The sequence below is a fragment of the Pempheris klunzingeri genome, chromosome 20 (assembly GCF_042242105.1).
Source record: "Pempheris klunzingeri isolate RE-2024b chromosome 20, fPemKlu1.hap1, whole genome shotgun sequence".
Classification (NCBI taxonomy): domain Eukaryota; kingdom Metazoa; phylum Chordata; class Actinopteri; order Acropomatiformes; family Pempheridae; genus Pempheris; species Pempheris klunzingeri.
Window position 1 is genome coordinate 16700068 of NC_092031.1, and position 25014 is coordinate 16725081.

Here is a 25014-nt window from a genome sequence, read left to right on the forward strand (position 1 = left end):
CCGTCTAAAGTTACTGCCAATTGTTCAGTTCAAGGATGATGAAATAATTTATAAGAATGAGGTTGAGTTTTAATGATTTTCTATATTCTATATGATTATTTCTCCCTGTGTTCTTTATTTTGGGCCTCCATAGAGGAGTTCTTTGGGTGATTATGTGAAGCCTCAAATTACACAAAGAGTAAATAACCACTCATCCAAACAGAGTGTGTGTTGTTAGGAACACCCAGGAGCTGATGGGTGCTCGTCCTCCTCCTGTTGTTTGAAACTGACTGGTGTCGACGACGCGCCGCTCTCACAGCATGGGCGTTTTTAATAGACTCCTCATCAAACGCATTTGCATCCAAGTCGTTGTGTTCTCTGCCTTCTGACTGCAAATAAAAGTCCCCAGAGAGCAGCTTTCACTGCTCTTCTTGCAGTTTTATGCGACTTTGATGGTTTTACTTCCAGATTTTGTGCTGGATCGCACGGCCATCCATTTCGCTGCGTTCTGATTGTGTAACAGACGGTGGGGACATGTGTCATGTCTCATATCTGCACAGCTTTTCCCCATTGTCGTCCGATATACCGTGAAAGTGGGGGCGGCAGCAAGGATCAGACACTGGTTAGGGCCAAAAGGGGTGTGGGTTTGACGGTTCGATTCCCCTGCTGGGGAGGTCTGGGCAGTAGAAGCAGAGCTGCCTGACGGCTTCTGGTTGTACCGGCCAGCTCTCAGGTGTGAAAGGTTAATGAAATCATCGGTTAACTAAACTTCAAACCTCCCTTAAGGACAAGTCCTAAATGGCCAGCAATTTCTGCTACTACTTGGCCCTAAACACTGTAGACACACATTTTCTAACTATATGGCCACCCTGGGTGACATTACACTGGCCTCCAGCACCACCATAAGGAACGTGGTCGTTGTCTTTGATCAGTACACGTCCTTTAACTCCCACATAAAACTAATTTCAAGGACTGCCTTTTTACACCTATGTAACATTGCAAGAATCGGGCACCTCTTGTATCATAAAGATACAGAAAAACTACCCCATGCATTCGTTACTTCCAGGCTGGACTCTCTCTCTCTCTCTCTCTCTCTCCAGCTGCTCCAGAATGCTGCTGCATGTGTGTGCGAGATCATATTTCTTCCACACTAGCTTCTCTGCACTGGCTTCCTGTAAAATCCAGAATAGAATTTAAAAGCCTGCTCCTCATCTACAAAGTCCTTAATAATCAGGCACCTGCATATCTTAAAGAGCTCAGAGTACTCTATTAGCCTACCAGAGCACTATGCGCCCAGAATGCAGGCTTACTTATGGTTCCTAGACTCTCCAAAAGCAGTGTGGGAGGCAGAGCTTTCAACTATCAGGCTCCTCTCCTGTGGAATCTTCTTCCACTTTAGGTCCAGGAGGCAGACCTCTCTGTTTAATAGTAGGCATTAAACTTTCCTTTTTGATAAAGCTTATAGTTTAGGGCTGGCTCAGGCCTTAGACCAGCCCCTAGTCATGCTGCTATAGGCTCAGACTGCGGTGGGTCTTCCCATGATGCACTCAGCCTCTCTCTCCTCCTCTCCCTCTCCATCTGTATGCATCATGTGTCATTAATGCACGTTACTAACTTGGTATCTTCCCCGGAGCTTTAGTGCTTTCCCCGTCTCACAGGTTCCTGTGAATCGCAGTGGCGGTACGCCTGGCTGCGGTTTTCAGGCTCCTGTGGATCGCTGCTACAGAACGCCTGCCTCCATGGGCCTGTATGACTGTTTCTATTACTTTTATTAGTCATTACTCATTATTAGTCATATAGCAATTATTATTAGAAATGTTATTATCTTTGTTGTTGTGCATCCCTCTTTCTCTCTCTCTCTCTCTCTCCGTCTCACCCAACACAGTCCTGGCAGATGGTCAGCCACCTCTGAGCCAGGTTCTGCTCGAGGTTTCTTCCCACTGTCCCTTGTGTTCGCTCATGTGGGGATTCTTGAATCCTTAATTTTGAATTCTGGAATCGCTGGGTTTGTCTTAATTAAAGAGTTGTGTCCTAACCTGCTGGATATGAAAGGGTATGAAAGCTTGTTATGCATTGGTGCTATATTTAAGACTTAGAGCTCAACCTGTGAGACATTTTTCTGCTTTTAGAGCAGCTCCCGAATGCTTAATGTAAATCAAACACCTCCCGGCCACACTGTGAAAACACAGGCTACCGCGCTGGAGGCAGCCTGAAGTCCCATTTTACAGCATGTCTGTTAAACGTCTGCCCCCCTCGTGCACCGAGCTGTCTGAAATAGTGGGTATTGGCCACGAGAGTGATGCGGCCTTGAATTTTGAAAGTGTCTGTGGAGAAAATGTGAAGCTTCCTATTACAAGCTGTCACACAGATCCAAAGTGTGAATCAGTGCCAAGCTGAGGAAAAATACACCCTAAAATAGAATTTACATTTCAGTTCCACTTCACTGTGCACCTCAGTTTCTCACATTATACATGGGACCCAACCAGCAGTGATGTGAGAAGACAGATCCTGGATCTGCCCCACAGAAAATTAAACATAAAGGCTGCTGTGATGCATTCAGATACATTTGATTTGAATTGAGTACTCGTGGTGTTTAACATTTGAGTTAATCGGTGCCAATTAATCTTTACAATGATCATTAAAACTGCATCATCAAATCAGTCTTAGAAAGACTCAAATCCGTCATTATCAGTGTTCTATTATTTCCTGTTTAGGGTGGATTTTCTCCACAAAGGCGCGGAGACAACCATGCTTTCTTGCGCTCCCAACATCACAATACGAGAGAGGGAGGAGAGAGAGAGCTGTTTACATTGTGAAGCAGACCTCAGAGTTACAGTCATCCAGCAGCACCGCCGGGACAACAGCTGCGTCGCTTTACAGCCACATTTGTCCGCGGAACCGTTACCAATCCACGCTTTTACGCACAGTCATGATTTTGACGCACAGGTGAACTTATTTCGCCTGAACGCGCCTCGACCAGAACTCCACAAGGAAAAGTGTTGGGAGACTGAAAGAATATTATTTCACACCCTCCTCCTCCTCCTCCTCCTCTTCTTCCTCCTCGTTGTGTCTCAGTCCTCGCTCGGAGCTGATCGGGAGCCATGTCCAGGAAGAAGGCAGTCAAAGGCAAAGGGAGCTCCAGGAGCCCCAAGGCGTCGCCGAGGACGGGGAAGGGTCTGGCCGCCGCTGCCGCTCCGTCCTCCGGACTGGTTTATCCCAGCAGACCGTCCCTCAGCAACAGCGGGGAGTTCTACGACATCGCCTTCAAGGTGAGAATTTAGCACAGGTGCGAGCAGCAAATTAAACAAATGCTACAATTCCACTGTCATCCTCGGTGATGACAGTTCTTTTTTCACGTCTTTTTTAATGAAACTAGAGTGAGTGTGTTTGGAACTTAATTCTTGATTTTAAAAAAAAGAAGTCGTATATGATGTTTGGTGGTGCTCCTCTGGAGGAGGTGTAGACAGGTGCGTATGGAAACACGTTTCCGCCAAGTTACACCTGACAAACTTACAGGAAGCTACTGGTGGTTTGTTTAATTTAAGCTGAAAAGTTAAAATTGTGTCTCAGTGTTTTTTTTATTTATTTATTTTGACCCTGACAGTGAGATTATTGACTCAGTTTCAGAATTTTGAAGGTTAAACTGCAGGGCAGAATTTCTGTCTCCCCCCCTTCTGGAAATGAAGAGCAACAACACAAACATATGCGAATTAATTGATTAATCTATTAATTCATTAGTTTGTTTGTTTATTCTGAGTTTTTTTTATCTGGAGCATTGCACATGTGTCATTTTTCCATCCATAAAAGATCTGCTGCTACGCTCGTGCCCCCTTTTTCATTTCATGATGGTGACTTGGTGATGTAGCTTTGTTACACAGTCTCATTACTTGAATTTGACAAGTTAGAATTTGACTCATGATTTCATGATTTTGGCTTCATCCTTCACATCAGAATTGTGAACCTATACCATTTTATTTTCTATCATCCAGAGCTTTTCAGGGACTTTTTTTTTTCCCCTTGTCTTGGTGGAATTGGACTTCCATAAATGTGCCTGTGTGGCAGCTGATTGTCCAGCACTGTGTGGATAAGTGGAGGATATTGCGCCTCTTTGAGCAGACTTGCAGAAAAAGGTTAATTTCACCATTATCTTCCACTGAGGGCACACATCTAAAATGCGTAGTAAGGTAGATTTTTTGTCCATGTGGGAAAATTGGCCCCCAGCTGTGTAATTTCATCATGTCTAATCCCTCAACTCCTTTCTCATGTATAAAAAAAACAATAAGGCGGAGCCGCTGTGGCCCCTGGAAGTTTAGGGTGGACAGTTTATTAGCCAGCTGAAACAGTGAGTGTTGTGCACCGCAGCTATAATATGGTGCAATAACATAGAGATGATGGAGAAGTATTTCTCTTATTTATGAGATCAATTACCCAGCAGCACAGGAGGCCATGGACATAAAGACAGAATATCTAGCTGCTACTACACATCCCAAAATGCATCAGACAGTTAACATTTTTACCAAACCTGACATGAAATGCAGCAGATAGCCCGTGTGCCATAAAACCATATGTTTCTGTGGGAATATTATCATAGCATATAGTGCTGCTACCAGTCAAACAGGTCAAATCCAGGGAAGATTTATAGAATGAATAAATTGTTTCAGTCTCTTAATTAACCTAAACTGCTATACATACGCTGGTTCCAGCTAATGAAACACGCTCTGCTGCTTTGCTTGTATATTGCTGCTAACTGAATGTCAGGGCTTTAATAGAGTACAGTGCAGGGCACAATAGATAGATACACAAACATATGACATGGCGAACAGTTTTGTGTTGTCTGATGGGGAAAAAAGGAAGCAAACAAACTCTGGGTCCCACCTCTGTGTCCCATTGGTCTGTGCAATCTGCTCTCTCCCAGTGAGTGCAACGCTCTGTTTCCTCTGTAGAAGGGAGTTTGCTGAGTGTGTGTGTGTTGTGTTGTGTTGCGTTGCATTGCCCAAACTCCTGGGTATTTGTAGATAAGTTTTCACCTGAGCTATTTCTCTCCTCTACCTCAAACAAATTGACTTGAATCATCCGAGCCTGTTCACCCTCTATATGTCTGTCTGTCTGTCTGTGTCTCAGGTGATGCTGGTGGGTGATTCAGGTGTTGGTAAGACCTGTCTGCTGGTTCGCTTCAAAGACGGAGCCTTTCTAGCCGGGAGCTTCATCTCCACTGTGGGCATCGACTTCAGGGTAAGCGAGCACAAGCACACACACACTAGTGTACAAAGTGCAAAATGAAGGTGTTTAGATGTTTTCATCTTTGGAAACTTCCACACATCTTCAGTTTAACCAGAGCTCCCCCACATAACAAATCCCAATTTAACCCCTGAGTATACTGACCATAAAGAGATTAATTTAGGCCAACAGGGCAACTGGACAGGATGGGTGCTTTTATGCTACACAGAGTTTAGTTTCTCTTCTGTCTAAAACAGTCCGTGCCAAAGATACCAACCAGGTCTATTTTTTTGATGGAAGACTGCGTCAAGCAGCACAGAGCTGGTAAGGAGAACAGGAAGTCGGGCAAACAAACAGCAAAGACAATCCGGTCAGTTTTCAAAATAAAACACCCTGTGTGGACTTCATATATTCCACCACCACATCAATGTTATTTTACAATCGGTGGCACCAGGCCAGACATCAGCTGCTCGCAAGGTTTGTCTTGGATGTGTAGCCCGTTTGGAGCACAAAAATGAGGAAATGAACAATATCTGAGCAAGTCAACTAATCAGCCAGGCAAACGCTCTGCTTCTGAAACGCTCCTGCTGGGATTCAAAGCTGCGTGGAGGACGGAGCAAAATTGGGGCGCAGCTGGAGTGCGATGCAGACGTGCTTGCTGGGTTTTCAGGGATACAAGATGCATGTTCATGTGTAAGAACTGAACTTTAAAAGTTGAAGTGCTGGCCTTTTCTCCTTGTCTCAGCGACTCAGCAAACTCTGCAAATCTCTACCTTTTTTTTTTTTAATATAACTTAATTCAGTTCAAATGCAATTTAAAGTGAGGATATTTATTGACAAGCTCCTTTGCTGCTAATGGCTAACCCATTTTCTTCCTGTTGTGCCCTGGGGGAATTACAGACGAGGGTTACGCTGGCAGTAAAAAAATAATAAAACTGTCACCCATTAAGTGTCACAGCAGTGAACTAGAAGCAGTGACCCTTTCACTCTTTTATTGCCGTGCTGTACCCCCAAGCAAGTTTGCCATATCCGCAGAATCTGACACAGCTGTTTGGAAAAACCGTCCCCTTGGAGGCAATCTGAGCCCTGTTTCACTGACGCTGTCACAGTGGAACAAGTGGAACGGGAGAAAGAGGTTAAGTCCCAGTATATTAAAGCCCATAACAGGATGGAGTGCTCAAGCTGAAAACTGGCTGTTGCTGAAGCCCAGCAGGATGTCTTGGGGCATGTTTAGTAACAATCCTAAGCTTGAATAGGAAGTAAACATGTAACTTAGTTTGTTGTTTTGCCCCGGAATCAGAAGTCCTTTGGTTGTTATTTTACCTGATTCCTCGCCTCTTAAACAACTTATCAGCCAGCAGTGGACGTAAAAGTAAAAGCAAGGGGAGCGACTTGGAAACAGATGCTGCTTTCCTGCGGCAATGGCAGGAAAATAGGACAGTGGTGTTCGGATGCAGCTTCATACGGCACAACTTGTGTTTTGGACTGAAGAAAAACAGCAAAGACATACCACAGGCAACAGAGGTAAAAATAGAAAAAAGTCTTTCATCCGCTTTCATGGAAGAAAGTCTTTGCAGCAGGAGGAGTTGGCCATTATCACTTCCATAAACAAACAGAACAGAGAGCATGCACGTCCTAAAACTTCTACAGCATCTGAATCAAAAGACTTGTTTGCCTCACACAGTCGGGTGAAAATCTCTTTGAATGGTTCCTTCATTAGATTTATTGGAAGCTATTGTTACAACGCGCGGATGCTTTTTTCCCCCCGTTTCCTTTCATTATCACTACCTTAACATGGAGCTTTCTGTCTGAGCACTGACGGCTGACATTAAACACATTTTCCTGATGAATAGTTAATAGTTTATCTTGAAGCCACACCACTCAAAATACACAACTGCAATCACACGTTTTGGTTGTCTCTATACTGTAGGTAATTATTGGTTATTATTATTATTGGTGAATTTTGCTACCCTTGAATATATAAATCTGTTTCCACTTGTTTAAGTCCTCATGCTAAGCTAAGCTACAGCTAGCCTACAGACACGAGAGGGGAATCGATCTTCATCATCATCTATCCTTAGGCAAGAAGTAAATAGGCTTATTGTCCCAAAATGCAGAGATATTCCATTGACTTGATGCCTTTATTTTTGAAAGGAGAATGATCCACAGAGCACCCCAGTAGGCACGGTGTTTTTCCAGAAATGAGAGAACGGGAGCTGATACTCTACTGCCAGAGGCTTAGTGGAGAGAGTGTCACAAGATTCACTGTTTTTTTTTCATACCACAAGCCACTTCTCAGCGTGCTTCTTCAGAAATAAAAGGCAGTGGATGATTGGAGTCTCCAATCAGAGAGCAACATGCGCGGTTCAGTTACTTGCTGAGTGCCCCAAGTAGGACGCACTTTGTCTTTCTCACGGTACATTACCCACCACGAGTCACCATGTGTGATGGAAACACAGACTGTATATAAGAAGTAGGGATGTAGCCAACGTCAGGTCACCTATTGGTTTGTGGACTGCTGTTTTGAAATCTCCAGTTTGGCATTTTTGGCCGTCGCCATCTTGGTTTTGGAGCCAGATGTGACGTTTAGCGTTGCCAGGTGGGAAATGTTGAACTGCCATACCATAGGTTTAAATTGTCATATTAGCAAGAAATGTATTGTACACATCTTAACCATGTGTAATCATACAAATCATGTATTTAAATGACTTTTGCCCTAATGCCTATCCTTCCCTATAGTTCCCTATAGTATTAAATTACCTATATTTTACTCTGAATGGGACCATAATTTACTAAATGAACATCACACTGTACCACAGTGAATGTGGCTTCTCATCTGTGTATAATAAACATGGCTACATTAGTTTTGTTGAGGTAATTGTGCTGAAATGTTAGCACTATCTTCAAGGATACATTTATGGTCTTGCTGTCTGTGTAACATCAGCATGTTCTCACTTGGATACCTCAGCTTTCATTTGGGGGGGAAAAAAAAAAAAAGTTGAGGTTTTCTTCAATCCTTCTACTACTTATGCTAATCATGTAGCAGTTAGTGTATGCTAAACCACTGGTCACTTATCTGCCCAAGTTCAGTGACCATCTTTAATTCACACTGTTCAGTGGTATTTGAAAAGACGTAATTAATATTTTGGCAGTGGATTCGCAGCTTGCAGCCGACCAAGCGCAGCAGAGGTCGTCTCGACTCTGTGCGTAATTGAGATGGGAGTCTTTTCATCTGAGGTGAAATGTTAATGTAGATAATGTTACAAAGTCAACATCAAGAAAAGACCAATTTGTGCCAAATTGCAGTTAGTGAATCAGGATGTCCGTCTAAGTTTTGTCTTCCAAAGTTAAAGGTGGGGACAGTTCAGTCTGCTCTGCTCAGGTGACAGTTTTTATCTACTTTTTTCCTACTGTTTGTGGGCAACGTGAGGAGCTAAAGCTGCAAAGTTCTGACGCTATAAACTCACCAGTAGGGCAACGAAACAAGCTTATTATCTGTTCACACATCACACAACTTACTGTTGAGCTCTTCCATCCGGATTTGACGAGTGTCACAGTGTGAGTATGTGGTCAAACTTAAATGCTGCAGCCTTTGTGTTCCTCAGGCATCTTTTTCTTTTTTAAAAATGGACGCATTTAGCAGATACTGGGGCAGGAACGCTGAAGAAGAGGTGCTGCAATGCGCTGCTCTTTAGCAAAAAGTTCATATACTTCAGCTGTCAGAGCAGCAGTGAGCGCTAAAAAAACCTGCATCTTTCCCATCGTCAGGAATGTGCAGCAACGTGACCTTTACTCTCGAGATAATGAGGAATAGGAGTCAGCACCTGTAGGGAGAAGAAAGAAAAAGTTTGGGGGGGGGGTACAGCACCTGCCTTTCTTCACCTATTAGTATTTATCCTGACAGAACGAAATGACGAGTCGGAAATCAACTTCAAACACTCTCTTCCTCTCTGTCTCTTCCTGGGAGAAAGTTGTTCTTTCTCTGTTTCCACATTGGTAGAATAGCAGAGTGTATTTCTGCTTCTCCTCACTACTGTCCATGATGTGTGTGTGTGCATTTTATTATGTGTGCTACCTCTTATAACCACAGTATGGCTTCTCCCTTCGTTTCACCACCTGTTCAGTCAGCTTGAAGTTATGAAGCACAGCACTGGACCAGTTAATTATTAAACAAACTGTGTGTGTGTGTGTGTGTGTGTGTGTGTGTGTGGTTAGCCATGACAGGAGGATAATGCTGACCACCCAAACTGCCCATTAGAGCTAATTGGTGGTGGTTTGTGTGTGTGTGTGATCACGAGCAGTTACCAAAAACTTGAATATTGGAATACACTTGGAATATTTAGAACTACAATTACCGCATCACTGTTGTATCCCTCTGCCAACCAGCCAAGTTTCACTTTACATCCACGTCTGTCCAGACCCAAGATTAGTGTCGCCCGTTCAGCATCCCACCACATGGTCACAGTCTGATCTTGTTATGATCACAGTGGAGTTGACCTTTTGGATATAAAATTGTCATCACTTCATCGTTTTATCCTATTAGACATTCGCGTTTAATGTTGTGTGTTGTGTAATAGTGTATGAATTCTTGACTTATGGTCAAAACGTGCTTTGTGAGGTCACACACTTTGACCTCATGACCTTTGACCACCAAGATCTGATCAGTTCATCCTTGAATCCAAGTGGATTTTTGTGCCATTTTTGAAGAAATTTCCTCTAGGTGTTGAGTTCATGAGAGTGGGATGATTACCATTTACTTAATAACAATAGCATGTTTCAGTCCCCCATATACTGAAGCATGAAATCATAACTCTGGCACATTAGCAGCATGTGAACATGAGTCACATGTTGATGTAAACCTCATTAAATGTCTGAACTGAATACATTTTACTTTGTGAGCCACTGGGTGAAAGTTGCTGCATTGCTTAAGGGCATTAAACAGGAAGAGGTCGCTGCTCTTCCAGTGCAAATGGAGCTTCACAATTTATTTTGATGACACATGTTAAAAGATTTGAAATAAAACCACTAAACTACTCACCAAAAGTGTTTTCTTAGAAATCTGAGCCGAGGAAGTCAGCCTCTATTATGCATTCTTGTTTGTGAGCCACCAGATTATATAGAAGAAATATATGATGTAATACTTCAGTGGAAGTGGAAGAGGAAGCTGTTCCTCTATAGCAGAGAGAGCCAAAGCTTTAAGAGTTTGTGGCGAAGGCACGGACGGTGGAGAGGTCACACTTCGCCTTTGCTCACATCACGTTCATCGAGCCAAACGTTGTGCCTGGTGCTGAAATGGCCACCTGCCCTCTAACTACTCACTGAATCAACTTACTGCTAAATCTGAGGCATGGAAGTCAGCCTCTACTCTGCCTTTAAGTAGACTCAGGTTTGGAGAAAAATCTGGGAAGATGGTGCTGCCCCCCCCCCCGGAGCAAATGTCCATTCCTTTCTTCTGGTGATGGAAGATGGTGGAGGGAGTGAAAGGCTAATAAAGAAATTGCCTTCAACGTGTTTATCCTCTTCTGCGAAGGCACAGAGAAAAAGGCCGTGATTTATTTTTCGGTCTCCAACGCGGAGTTCAGTTTGGTCGTTTATCATGAGATCCACGAGCTTTGAGGGGCAGTGAATTCAGTCGCCTTCAGGTGTCATCGTCCAAACTGTTCCCCTCAGCGCCGTGATTAGTCTGGCTGCAGGCCCCAGTGGAGGACTAAAGTGAGGCAGTAAACATCGCGCCTGTGAGATTTACGCCTGCTTTACAAGACTGGGAAGCAACGGTGTTTCTGGGAAATGATTTAATTTTAGAGCTGGTGCTACTTGTCTTGGCCGTGGTGTCGCCTTTATTGTCACTGCGTGTGTACAATGAAATTGGGAATCTGATGTTTACTAATGGTATCTTTAGTATAGTAGCACTCGGTAGTACTGACTTCTCTTCATCCATGCTCATCAAGATGAAGGTGATTCAAGTGTGTCTCTCTACCGTGCAACTGCATTTCTATGCAAGACTACGTACAGTCATACAGACTCATGTATACGCCTGTTCACTGGGCTGCTTCTGTGTCTTTAGCAAACTGTATAATGAGTCAGCAGAGGACTGAGGATGATAACAGTCCCTCTGTGGCTCTTCTGGATCCCCAAAACCGTCTATCTGTGGCTGTGAGTCTCAATTCTCCTGCTTAAGTCTCCAGCTATGTTCTTTTTGAAACGTCTTAATGCCTGACTGTACGCTTTGCAGTTTACAACTGACCACACTGGACAACGTTGGTTGTCATAGTAACGATGCACAGGTACACCAAAGGCAATTTTCTGTCCACAATATGAGGAGAGCGAAAAGGTAGTCTACATTCTACATGCGCTGGCACAGACGGCCACACACATTAACAGACACAGATATACGCTCTCATTTACATCACATGCTATTACGAGGACGCAGTGAAAGTTCAGTCCTGTCATGGGCTCCATGTTGCTTAGCTGCTATTTTTAGTGTAAGGTGTACAGTGCCCTCAGGATGTCAATGATTCATCTGTGTTTTATGTAGGTGTGTCATTTATGTACGTGTACAGTTTTACCTCAACGTTATTTAAATGAATTCAGCTTCACTCTGTATGTCCGTGTACTGGGAAGTTCAGCAGTCAGGAGCAATGTGGGATTGAACCCCCAAGCCTGCGAAGAAGTGCACAGTAAATAACTGCAACATACTTTTTAAATGATGTTTTCCTGCGTATTGTGGTCCACATAGAACTAAACACTATTATTAAATCACAAAATTAGTTCACAAATCAGACAAAAGAATGTTTGTTGTTGTTGAGGGAAGAGGAACACAGAGGAGTGTGCTGACAATGCAACGAATGAACTAGTATAAAGGTGGAATAATTGTGTTCTTCTTGTGGGGGCAGGGAGGGGGCTGATGGACAGGCAGACTGTCATTTCACCGTTCACACTACTTAGGAGTGTGTGTGTTGACCGTGGATCTATAAAGAGAAGTTAGTCAGTCCATTAGTGTTGAATTACAATATCACGGCCTAATTTAAACCCAAAAGGAATGGATTAAGAGGGCTTTTCTCCTCATCACAGTAACACCGGCAATTGTCCGGCTGGTCAGGCGAGAATGAACCGACCAGCTGACCAGAAGACGTCAGACCTACTAAAAACAATCACGTAATGTACTTAAAGTTCTGACAACCATCATATAGCTACCTACCACCTCTCTAATAATGACCTAGATTGTTCACGGAGAGAAAGACGTGTGTCTCTGTTTGTTTTTCATGAAAAGCAGAAAGGCACAGCCATCAACCATCAGAGCCTATTAACAAAGCAACACCCAATATTTCTATTTATTTGTCTGACCAATTCACAGAATTGATTGAAATCGTGACGACAGGTTTCTATCTATAAAATCCATAAACCATCTGTCCTTAATTTCATATGTCACTATTTTCTCTGTTTCTCAGTGGGATGTTTTAAAAGTCACGAACCATGTTACTGTTCATGTTGGTGAACGGATTAAAATCATCAGATTGCTCAGTTTTGGGATTTTAAAATAACATTTTTTTTATGTATCACAACTATCATTTCCCTTCAGTTGAATTGGGCTTTTTTTTTTTTTTAACACAAATGATAAAAACCTCAAGATGCACAGATCATAATAAAAGAGAAAGTGAGATCAAATGACAGCCAACTTCAAAAAACAAAAAACACCACCCAAGCAACAAACAAACAAAAATAGAGAATGGATGAGCGGCATCCTCATCATCCCCGTCAAAAGCTTCCTGTCGGTCTGAACCGCACGGTCCGCTCCTCTCCTGCGCTGTCGGCTGAAAATAAGCCGTATGCAGATGCACTTCAATATTCATGAATAAGCAAAATGATGAAACACACTCATGCTAATAAGCCGCCATGGGACAACAACAGGAACAGTACAAAGTCAAAGCCATATTCTCTCTTCTCTTACATAACCGATCATTCCCTCTCCTTTTCCCTTCATTTCTAATCCTCTCCGCTGTAGCTTTAGATTTACATTCACTTCGCCCCTCTTTTTGCGCTCAGTAAATGACTCCTGTTATGTAATGTGATCCAGATTTGTTAGTAGCGAAGTGGCCCTGAAGGCCTGGTGACAGACAGGTGTGTTCGGTCTGCTTGGTTTTTACCTTTTTTTTTTTTTTTTTCATCCCTCTGCGTCACATGACTCCTCAAGTGCTCGTTGGGTTCCCAGGAGACTGTTGTTATGGGCCGGTAACTGTGACAACGCAGCAAAGCAACGCATGTGTGGATACTGCTTCTACCAGATTCTGCTTGTTTGGCTGGCAGATGGCTTTCAGGCTTTTTCTCGAGCTGCAGGGTTGACTGAGGTCCTCCGAAGAGGACTGGGACGGTGTAGTTGTTGTTGTTTTTGTTGCTGTACGAGGAAGCCATGACTGAAATGTGCTTGTGGTGACAAATTTACAGATGGGCGGTATTCATTCAGGGCAGGTGGGGCTCAGCGTTGCTTTGTGTCACGCTCTCACAGCTCAGCGCGCTCAGGATTGTAAACATTCCAGTTCAATCACACAGCAGCTCTGCCGGAGCACATCAGGGCCAAAGTGTCTATCTGTACGCCGCAGAGCATCTTAGGTGGAGAACATGTTTCATTCTGAGAGAGGAAAATAATTTCCCGCACACAGCATGATGGCACTGTTGATATCAGGGTCTTGGCTACACATTAGGACACAGATGACATGTCCTCTGGATTGTTTCTTGGGTTATGGGTTTTTCTTTTATCGGCTACAAATCACACTTACACACAAATGATGTGTTTTTAAAGGCCAATTCTGATTCTGGTAGTATTGCTCAATGTAGTCATTTTAAGCAAAAAAAATAAAATAATTCAGAATTTATTTACATCATTTGTCCTTGAATGAAGGTAGAACATTTGAAGTTTGTTTTACAGATTTTTTACCTTTATATTTAGTCTATAGTCAAAAATGTAATTTTCCATTGCCAAAACCATTACCATTGCCTGCTGCTGCTGGAATCATTGCTGAGGGGAATGGTGAGACTAAACCAAGAAACGTTGCCGGCCATGAAGCCAAAACAATGAGTTGAAAGATGGTAAAGAGGTTCGTGGAGCTGAGGGGAACTGCTGAGTTGGGTGAAAAAGAACTGTGACCGGTGACACATCATTTAATCCATTGTTAACATAACGGTATTGACTCGTGCAGCTTTAATCTAAACGAAATATTGACGAGGGCAGCTTTAATGCGGTCAGAAACGTGGTTGAGACGAGCAAATAAAACTGTGATTAAGCTTAGGGAGAGGTCACGTTCATGGGTGAATTGTTAAACGGCCAATGGGATGTAATTCTACTCCTCCTATCCACCTGAACAACCGTCACTCTATTTATTCTCTCTATTTAAACATCAGCTCCCTTCACTGGCCCTGAAGTAGCTGCTCAGATGACTAAACTTATGTATCTTTATGAGAATGATCCTGCTTCCTCTTTGTAGAGTCAGAATAAAGCACATCTGCTAGCTGCCCAATTCAATTACACACATTCCCAGTCTCCTACTGAGGAGTTTAGCCGGGGGAACAGTGGCTCGCATGAGCGCAGAGGACCACGCTGCTCATTCACTTTTCCCCCTCCACCTTTTCCCTGTCAGTCCAGGGGCGCAAGACTAGCAACTGGCAGCCTTTCAGGCGCCTGCGAGTTTATATTTGTAGTGGTTTTGTGCGGTCTTTGATCAAGCTGTTCAAATGTGTTTTTAGAAATAAATCTGGATGTGACTTTGACGAGTCTACCGCGGCCCCTCGGGTTACTGCCGTCACTGCTGAAGATGGGATTTATATTTAGACATTTTTAAGTGAGGAGGAGGTGGTGGTGGTGGTGTGTAAAGGGAAATCAAACGAATTGCTTTCCAATTTAAAACACCAAGTGTGAGTGTGCAGTTTTATCCGTATTTATCTGTATTCACTTCTGTTCTCTCCATCTGGGTTGATCGCGTCTGAAATAATCGCCGCGGCTCAGTCGTGCACAGCTAACATATCATATATATATACAGACTTTTCCTCTTCAAGTTGTCTCGGAATGATTGGGGAAGTGGTTACCGAGGCCTTTAGGGACACTTGTATCAGTTGTATTACATTTTCCTCCTCTTCAAAACAAAGAAATCCCTGATCTCAGTCCATAGGGAAGGAATTAGTTTCTCTTTCCATAGCTGCTACATATCTAGATGGCTTTTTTTATGAAAGGCATATGTCATGACAAAAGCAAACAAAAGCTAGAAATTAAATCCATTCTGGATTAATAAAGATAATGTCAGATCCTCTAGTGCAGAGGGAAATGGGAAGTATAGAGCCTACAGGTGTGTGTGTGTGTGTGCTGTACGGTGGAGGCTGGGTTATGAAATGCTGTATGAGCAGCAACAGTAACAGCAGCAGCAGCTGTTAGAGCAGAGATAAATGACCTGTGCAGCGGCAGCGTGGAAGGGCAAATGGCTGAAATGTCAGGTGAAATAGGCAGATATTTGCGACCTGTCCGCCTTAACTGGCTCCAAGTTTTTGCACCATAAAAATAACACAAATAAGTTCTCTTGGACGGTGACCTCTCATCCAAGCACCACACAAATCCCACCACCGAAAAGGCCCCTTTTAGTTTGAAAAACGACCTGTTTCTGCAGATTTCGCTCCTTCTCTACATCACACTCAGACTTCCATATTGGTACATCATCCAAAGTCCTTAATAAACATCTCTGCTCATGTGAACACATCACTCCTGTCCTAATTCCCTCTCTCCATAAACAGGCTTCCTCCTTCCTTCTCAACAACGACCACCACCACACTCTTTTCCGAAGCCTCCATCCCTCCTCCAATGCCGTTTCAATCCCCCCCCTCCCTCAACTGTCTCCCCAAACTGCTCCAAACCTGCTTTGCTCAGCAAGATACCGACACCTACCTCCTTAAGACTGCTTTTAACATTTGAGCTCTTATAAGCACTCTTCAAACACAATGTACTATTATTAGTATCATTAGTACGGAAGCCCTGAGAGGCAAACGAGAAAAAAAACCTGATGATCCAAGTGTGATCTAAATACTTTTCTCTCCGGTGTTTTTGTCTGCAGAACAGGTGATGAAAGGAATAATCTTCCTTAAGGCAAAGTTCCTTAAAATAAACTTCCTTTTTACTTTATTCATTCATTTGTTTTTGGCTCTTGTGTTTGCTTTTGTAATTCTCATCTCGACCGCAAGAGTATGTCTTGCACTTGTAGTGAACCAAAGTAGGCCCATGTTTTCCTTTAAAAAATTATGCCAAAAAAACCCTTTTTATTGGTGGAACATAAACACCAGAGAAAACTATTGAGATTTATAAAATGGATCACTAGACTTTTTTTTTTTTTTCCTGACTTGCCTCTCAGGGTTTCTGTATATCTGCCATTTGAGTTAGACTATATTTCTTCAGAGTCTGTTATTTGGAAAAACACAAGAATAGAAATGAGTATGAGCTGTATGTAATGTAATAGTTTAATTCAGAGGTTTCCAAATGGGTGCTTTGAGGATTGGCCAAGATTTATTACATCATTGTTTCTGCACACTGAAAAAAGTCGGTGACATTTACATTAACTATGTCAACATATTAAAACAGGAGAAGGGGAAAAAAAAACAAATATCAAAATTACCATATTAAAATCTGCTTAATATGCAGTTATGCTGCAGCTTATAACATAACAACTCATGGTCGCCAGTCGTCATAGTGACACAAAATGTTTTGCAGTTCTGGGGTTTTTCAGAAGTCAGAAAAATAGTGATGGTCAGGGAAAGACAGTGAACAGCTGGGAAAAATGTGGATACTTCTCAGCTCTCAGCGGAGTCTGACGGGATTGAATCTGAGCCGATGACACTCAACACTAATCTGCTAACTTTGGAAAACAGTTGTCCATTATTGTCCAAGATCGCCTTTCAGTGTTGCCTTGGACATTTCCAACATCATGCAGTCCATTTGTGATGTGGCTCTCGCATCTCTGCTGTCCATTAAAACAGGCCAAGAAGGCGCCTGTCAAAATGCAGTGAACGTAGTAGCATGTACAGCTGTATTCATCGTTTATTGTGAGTTAAATATTTACCTGTAAATCTGCAGAGCACCTGTTGGCTTTCATTCTGAGCGATTGTCAAAGGGGCTATGTTATTTATGATACGATATAATGTAATAATATAGAATCTAAAAGGGTAAAAAAAACAATAAGGCACAAACACATAACATATGCATTTTAACACTGGGTATTGGGTGGCCTGGGGTGCTGTGGTCTAAAGAAGTTGGAGAATCACTGCGGAATGTTCACGATTGATCAGTATGTATATTCACACAACAAATCATTGGACACCGTTTCATATAGTTTTGTATCGATTCTCAAGTAACAATATCTAACATATAGTACTTATTTCATGCCCTTTTTTTCTTTGACAATGCTCCAACATTGCAGCATGGTCCCTTGTGACCACCTCTAACCACTCATTTCCTAAATAGCCTATATTTCTTGGAAACTTTCTGCATGTTGAAATGCAAATTAAGGAGAGGGGCGCGAGTCAGATCAGCATTTTGCAGCACTTGTCAGTCATCTTTCTTAATTGCTCTGCGCCGTTATATTGCTGCTCTTATCAGCCCCCAGCGACATGGGAGATTTACCGCCCCTCACCCAACTGAGATTCAGGCATGCACACTGGTGGGAAGCTCTGTCAGCACACACAAAGTTATGAAGCTATGTAGTCAAAGAGAAAACCGATACTGGTCATGAGGGAGACGTCTCCAAGGAGTTCATCTCTGAGTCGCAGTACGTCCCATTTGGCCGAGTGGAGCTGGGGCTGCAAGGACCCTTTAGTGCTTCTTCTGATAACTAATTCAGAGGGACCACAAGACGCCTCTTGAGAGAACTCTTCACACTCGCACTCTTCAGCCTTCAACATTAGGAGTTTGAGGATCCAACCGTGGCTAACCTTCAAAAAGCATACAGCATGTTAAACATTATGCACCAGCACACACGTAGACCATTCTCACATGACAATAATAATATTCATACGCTTGCGGAAAAAGACGTTTCACCCCTCTGGGAAGGACTTTTTTCTTCATCCTTGGATTGTACAGCGTCCAGAGAGTAATTAGATACAAAATATAGTTTGCTTGGAGTCAGAGTTATCACCATGAGGTGCCGTGTACTGAGTAAGGCAGGTGGGAGTAGACAAAACAACACCGGCGTGTATCAACACTTGTTTAAGATGTACAGTAAGAAGAAGTGAACGTGTGTTCTGTCTTAGTCACTTGTGCCCTTTTCATAGCATAAATCATACTCATATTTAATCCTCATCATTAATGTTGTGGAAGGGCAAGGTGGTACCGAGGTGATAAATGAACGCTCCCGTGAGATGTCTTCTGCGGAGACACTGTAGCGACCGCTCTGCCTGCTCGTCCAAACCGTGATGAATCAACCCTAATCCCACAACAATGATATTCACAAATCAGGGCTGTGGACAAGCTCCGCTGAAGATGGCAGCGGGGTTATATTTCATTCATTTTACTGCGAAAGTGATTCTGAAGTTGGCGCAGATTCAATTTTTTATTTCACTCTCCCACTTGAGGGGGAGCACAGTATATATACCCTTCCACACACACAAGCACAAATACATTATTGGTGATAATTAATTATGGTGATAATTATTTATGCTTGATGATTTTTTTTCTGTGCATTTGTTCAATGCAGTTCAACTTCAGTTAAATTCTAGTTAGTATTGTTCGACTTCCCTCCACATCCACAGCTACGTTCACGTCAGCTTACCTTTTTTAGAAATGTTGCCCTGCTAGCCTTTGTTCTTTTGTGTTTTGAGCAGGTAAATGTTGAATGTTGGATAAAGCTAAATTAATTTAAAAAATCATGCAGGGGAAATTAACGGCCTACTTTATCCTGAACACTTTTATACAAATACGAACTTAGTCCATAAATCATTTGTTTTTGTGCTTCGTACCTTCCGTCATAGTGTTTGTTTTCAGAGTTTACTTCTTTTTTTTTTTTAACTTTTAGTCTTAAATGGTTTAAAGGTTTTTGTCGTGGAAAAAGAATCTCAAAGAATATTTTTTGTCATAGTTTTAACTGACAAAATAATGTCTAATGTGTGTATACTGTACTGTAGGATCTACTGTATGTATATCTGTCCTCTTTGTTAAAGTTATCATAAACCTGTTTCCCATTGCATGAAAACCAACTTGTTTTTGTTTTGTCAGGAAGAAAAAAGTGACAATATCGTAACGTTAGAATTGATGACATAGTGCCGTGGCCTTGTACACAAAGATTTAACAGCATTTTCACAGCTACTCTGGGTGTGCGTAACTTAAGGACACAGGAAAAATAAGTGAAAGTTTTTGAGGACTGGAGCTCAAAGCTCTGACAAGCACATCAACATACTGCTGAAAATAGTTCTCTCTTTCTTTATAGCTATTTCAAGGTTCAGTGCTCTGCCAGTCATTATCTCTGTGCTCCGTGGCTATAGCAACATCCTGTGTTCCTTTCAGTTTAGCTTTCGCTTATAGGAAGTCATTTTTCGAGACTTAACCTTTATAGTATGTAAGTAGCACTGTGCCTCTGTGGTGATTTGTAGTTTTTTACTTTGATGGCAAACGTCGAACTATTCCTTTTAAATTATCCAGTCATCTTCACCCCATGTTTATGAACATGAATTGAACCACATCAGTATAAGCAGATAGTCATCCTGGATTAGCGACCAAGGCTGAAATGGACACTTTGAAATATGAGCTGCAAGGGCTCGATTGAGTTCAAACTATTGTAAGAGGCCCTCAGGAGGATTCTTGGTGTACTCCTTTTTATAAAGACTTCAAAATCCTTGATGGCTTTTCAAGAAAACATTTTCGTGCCATTTAAAACGACTCCACTTCAAATGAACTCCAGGTGCGCGTTTTTAAAGCGCGACATGCACTGGGTTCAGGGAAACGTGCACAAGCCGAAGTAGTTGTATAACATGAAGCGTGTTCATATGTGTGTTGACTGTGTAATGCTTTTCTACTCTTTTGCTGCTCCTCCATTATCACAGCATTGCACTGCCTCTCAGTACAGACCCTGGAGATTGAGGGATGAACTGAGTCGAGGGGTGGAGGGCAGGGCTTTACACACACACACACACACACATTGTATATGCACACAAGTAAGCAAGAAAGCAATGAACTGCATGACTGCACATACAGAATAAAGATTTTCTGAAGCCCAAGACACCATTTCAATCTAATGTCCTTTCATATCTTCATATCCTTAGACTCTTAGATTTTACTTTACATATCCCCCCCTCCACACACACATGAACACACATAAACTTGCTGTCTTTTAAGCTGTCTCTCTTTCTCTCCCTCTATCCTTCTCATTCTATACTTTCCTTGTTTTATCTTCCAAGGGTGCAACGACAATTGTCATCACTGCTCAGTAATCACAATAATCAGACCCTAGCTTCCAAGAAAATAAAGGCGGAGAGGATGAAGTAAGGCAACAACTACCAAGATGTGAAACTAATTTACTCTCCAGCTTTTGATGATCAGGCGTAAACACTCTCCCTCCTACACACACAAGCCAAGCAGGATGCATCTAGAGAACAGCAGCCTTTAGAAAATTCCCTCTCCGTCAAACCGTAGAGATACACAGTCACTATTCATCAAGCTGTCAGCCTCTGCTTTCTTTACTTAACAGTATCAAAGCCCGGACAAAATGCTGCAATAGCACACAGTGCTCCTAGAATACTTCAGCTAAAAGGGCCTGTGTCTTTTAAATATGGAGAGATAACACTTGGGCTTAAGCAAAAGTTTTAAACCCCAGTAGGACTTATTGGAAGAATGCCTTAATAGGATTTCCAGCCTATTGTTTGGATAATACTATCGTGTCTGGACCAGGATTTAATGGTTTAGACGGGCATTACATGTTGCACACTTAAATTAAAAAAAAAAAAAAAAAAAGGGGGTTCTGGGTCTTTTCTAATGCACAGACAGCGCCTATAAACATCTCACTGTCCCTTGTAGAAAAAATATCCTGGATAAATTCTTTGGGGATTGGCCCGCTATTCAACAACTGCTTTATTCAGCTATATGACTGCATAAATATACACAGCAACTTTAAAGCTGCACCAAAAGAATTGCTGTGTAATGTGAAAAGTGACATTCGTAGTGATGAACCAACAGAAAATGATCACCTGACTCCCCTCAGCTTTATGGTACATACAGTATTAGCTTTACTTTTGATTCAGTCTCACTGCTCACTGCTGTTTTCAGTGAAAAAGCTTCTTGCCAAATGACAGACAGACAAAATTGGACACTAGTTACTGAACATAGAGGAGCATTTAGAAGCTAAAGATCCATATATTGCCCTTGGGAGTAGGTGGAGACCAAAACAGAGCTAATATAAGTGTGAATATTGGTCTTGCATTCACCAGGTTGACTGACACACAATCTCAGATGAATACTAATGTTGACGGATGCTGCATGCATCTGTAATCATAGGGCTTACATGCTCAAAACCTACTGCCTGTTTTTTAACTGACAGCATAGACATGAAATAGAGAGACTGCTTACTTTATTGCCATAATTGTTTTAATGGAGGTCCGTAATATGCAACTGCACATCCAATTAGCATGGATCGAACATCCTGATATAAGTCTCCATTTAGATTCTTTCACTGCAGAAGGGAGTGATTTCCACTGGGAACCTGTGGAAAAGAGGAGGTTAGGGGAATGTTAATGCTTTCTCCTGAGATGGTAAGAGAAGACAAGCGGCACAGACCAAGCTTTAAAGTGGACAAGTCAAACTGACTGGTTGACTGCTTCCAATTCTGAATCTTTGCTGAGATTTGTGGCAGAGAGACAAAGAGGGGAAAAAAGATGGAGAAAAAGCCCCCATGGGTCCATGGGTATCTAAAAAGTCTGGCTTAAGGTTTTGACAGACAAACATATCTCACACTGTATTAGACGCAGCTATACTCGTATACAGAGGGAGCAGTCAGCATAAGGAGGGGTAAGACATGACTTGTAAAATGGGAAGAGAAGGATGAAGAAAGGGGTAAAGGGAGGGTCCTGTCTCAGGAGTTTGATGTGTGAAAAGGAACACAAGGTTAAAGATCTCAAGACTTGATCGACAGACAGAGCTGCACAGAAATCACAGAGGTCAGGCCAGAGCACAGCGTGAGGGAATACGAATCTAAGGAAGGCAGGAGAGTGGGGGAGGGAAAGAAAGAGAGGCTGAGCGGGGAAGATGAAGCTTTGAAAGGGAAGCTGAGGGTTATGAAAAGGGAAATAAAAAGGCACAGACAGGAAAGAAATGGAGGGAGAGAGAGAAGAACAAGTGGGAGAGAGAGTCACATAGGGTGACAAATCCAGGATTAGTTGGTCTTATTGCCAGATGCAGGGTGTGAGCCATTCTGTGCCAAACCACTGTAACATGAGTGGAGAGCAGAGGCGAGAGCCAACAAATTTAGCTCCACTTATTGTGACCTATCAAGGATTAATGTACGTTTACCTGGGTTAGATGTGTTGCTAATTGCGTAAACAGAAACCGGTTTGGAGCCGGTTTGACTGTCTGTCGACCTGGACGGCTGAGAAATGCCACCTTTTTACCTCACCTCCCAAAAAAGAAACCAACAGCTATTCTACGAGCGCACCATCCACTTGGCTCCCTCAGTTTTCATTTGAAATTATCCTCTGGGCTTAAAACTTTCACATATTCTTTTCTATGCACTATTCAGCGTGTTCAGTAAGAGAACCTTGGAACAAGACAAAGAGCCTGAAGCCATGCTAGTCACTCTCTAAGGCTGTACATATATTGAATCCATTTGGTAACCACTTTCATCCAAGGTGACTTATAAGTGCTTTCAGACTCCACAAAAAAAAGAGCTAGATGCCATCAAACAGTGGAGGCAAATGCTAACCACTGCCTTCCCTACACTACTAGGTTGAAAATATAAGACCTGTAGAGAAATATCAACTGGAATGATGCATGCACATTAGAAAGAAATGGATTGTTAGCATGAGCAGTGATAGCCACCATACTGAATGGATAAAGAAAATTGCGCCACCTATAGAGAGCAACTTCAAATCGACATCACGACAAAACGTCACAATGCCGCCTTGAGTGTCTGAGCGGCAGATGATAATCTGAGAGTTCTGATTAAGAAAGCCAGAACAGCAAAATATAGTGTCAATAAAACGAGAAACTGCTTTAACCCAGCTGTCGCACTGCCACACACAATCTTCCAGTTAATGATAAACCAGAAAACAAATATACATGCGCCTGCGTCTTTTATGTGGAACCGTCTGAATGTGCTTTCATACTGACACATACTTCTATTTCAGGCAGCTCCTTGTGTTTGAGGAGCTCACTTAAGACGTGTGTGTGTCTGTGTGTGTGTGTGTGTGTGTGTGTGTGTGTGGCCAGAGTGAAACAAGGTGAGGAGGCATGGTTAGGTGCACATAAGAGGGCGTGCTGTGGATTTTAGAGGTGGACTGAAAGAGGAGCCCGCAGATATTATCACCAATTCTATGGTTCATCCGGGTTGTTTTTTTTTTTTTGGACCTCTTTGCTTCCATAACATTTTTCACACCAGATGAAAGAGAATGTCCAAAAATGCACATTTAGGTGTTTACTTTACTGCACTTTGTCTATTTACTGTATGTCTGTAGATTTCTCCTTAAGGCCATTTTCTCAAAATGAGTTTTTCCTCATACTCTGAGCCAGAAATTGCCACTTTAGTAGCACTCACATTCACCAAAGCTTTCTTCCTATGTATATATATATATATTCTGAAGGTTTCTACAGTGGGTTTTGTTCATATGTCATTCTTAGGTTGCTTTATATCAAATTTTAATCCTAAATCATGGCAAAAATAGCTTCTTTTAATGGCTGTTGACAGTATTTTCTGATTTATGCAGTGATTTAAAAGAATAAAAAATATCCAAAATTCTCTCTGTGAAAAGCTTTGGCTCTAATATGAAACAACAGGAATTTTGAACCTGGCTTTATCTAATGTTCAGATTTCTCTCCCAGAAATGGAAGCAAATTAGTGCATTTAATGCCTTATTTGCACATTTAAACATACAAATTCAGAAAACTTGTAATACAAAAAAAAAAAGTAATCAACCAGGGAAGTTTCATTGTATCTATCTGTTAAAATGCTTACCCTGTCCCCCTGTAGTGTCCTGCTGAGCCTGATATTTCCCAGAAGACTTGGTGGAGACCAAAACTGAGCAAAAAGGAGAGTGAATACTGGACATAAATCTGATAGATGGCCAGAAATGGGGCACACTAAATGAAAGTTAATGTTGCTGCGTGTCTGCTACACTTGTAAACTGGCAACACTTTGCATGAATATGTTCATGAACATGGTGTGTTCCAGCTTGTTATGCTGCCTTCAAGTGGCTAGAAAAAGTCAATTAATGCCAACAAGGTCAGTCAATACTGTTGTACTGCTGTTGGGCTTTTGTCGCTAAATAGGAATAGTTTTCTACTTGGCAACAAAATTGCATTTTTTTCTTTGTTTTGTACTCTCACTCAGTTAAAATCTCAGATTGCAACCATCACTTCTGAGTTCAGTTTTGCCATTTGGCCCTGAATCATCATAGAACTGGCGCCACATAAAGATAAGATAATATATTTTCTATGAACTTGATGTGACAATGAAGCAGTTAAGGGAACTGAAGTCCCTTCATGGCAGATCTGCTCCCAATCAAAATCAGCGGGGCATATTATGCTGATTAGTGTGTCAAAGACTGGGGATTCTTCATTGATTTATTTTTCCTCTTGATATAAGTCCTTCATTAACT

The 25014-nt window shown here is 42.2% G+C and overlaps 1 protein-coding gene across 1 annotated transcript in view; it reads left to right on the forward strand.

Annotated features, from left to right (window-relative positions):
* The first annotated feature begins 3066 nt into the window (after nucleotides 1–3066).
* The window catches only part of LOC139219945 (ras-related protein Rab-26), a 76532-nt gene continuing 54584 nt past the window's right edge, over nucleotides 3067–25014 (forward strand). The window contains exons 1-2 of the mRNA XM_070851959.1: nucleotides 3067–3248; nucleotides 5101–5211. Of these exons, the coding sequence (XP_070708060.1) occupies nucleotides 3081–3248; nucleotides 5101–5211 (279 nt within the window). The 5' untranslated portion in view covers nucleotides 3067–3080. The remainder of the gene's footprint in view (nucleotides 3249–5100; nucleotides 5212–25014) is intronic.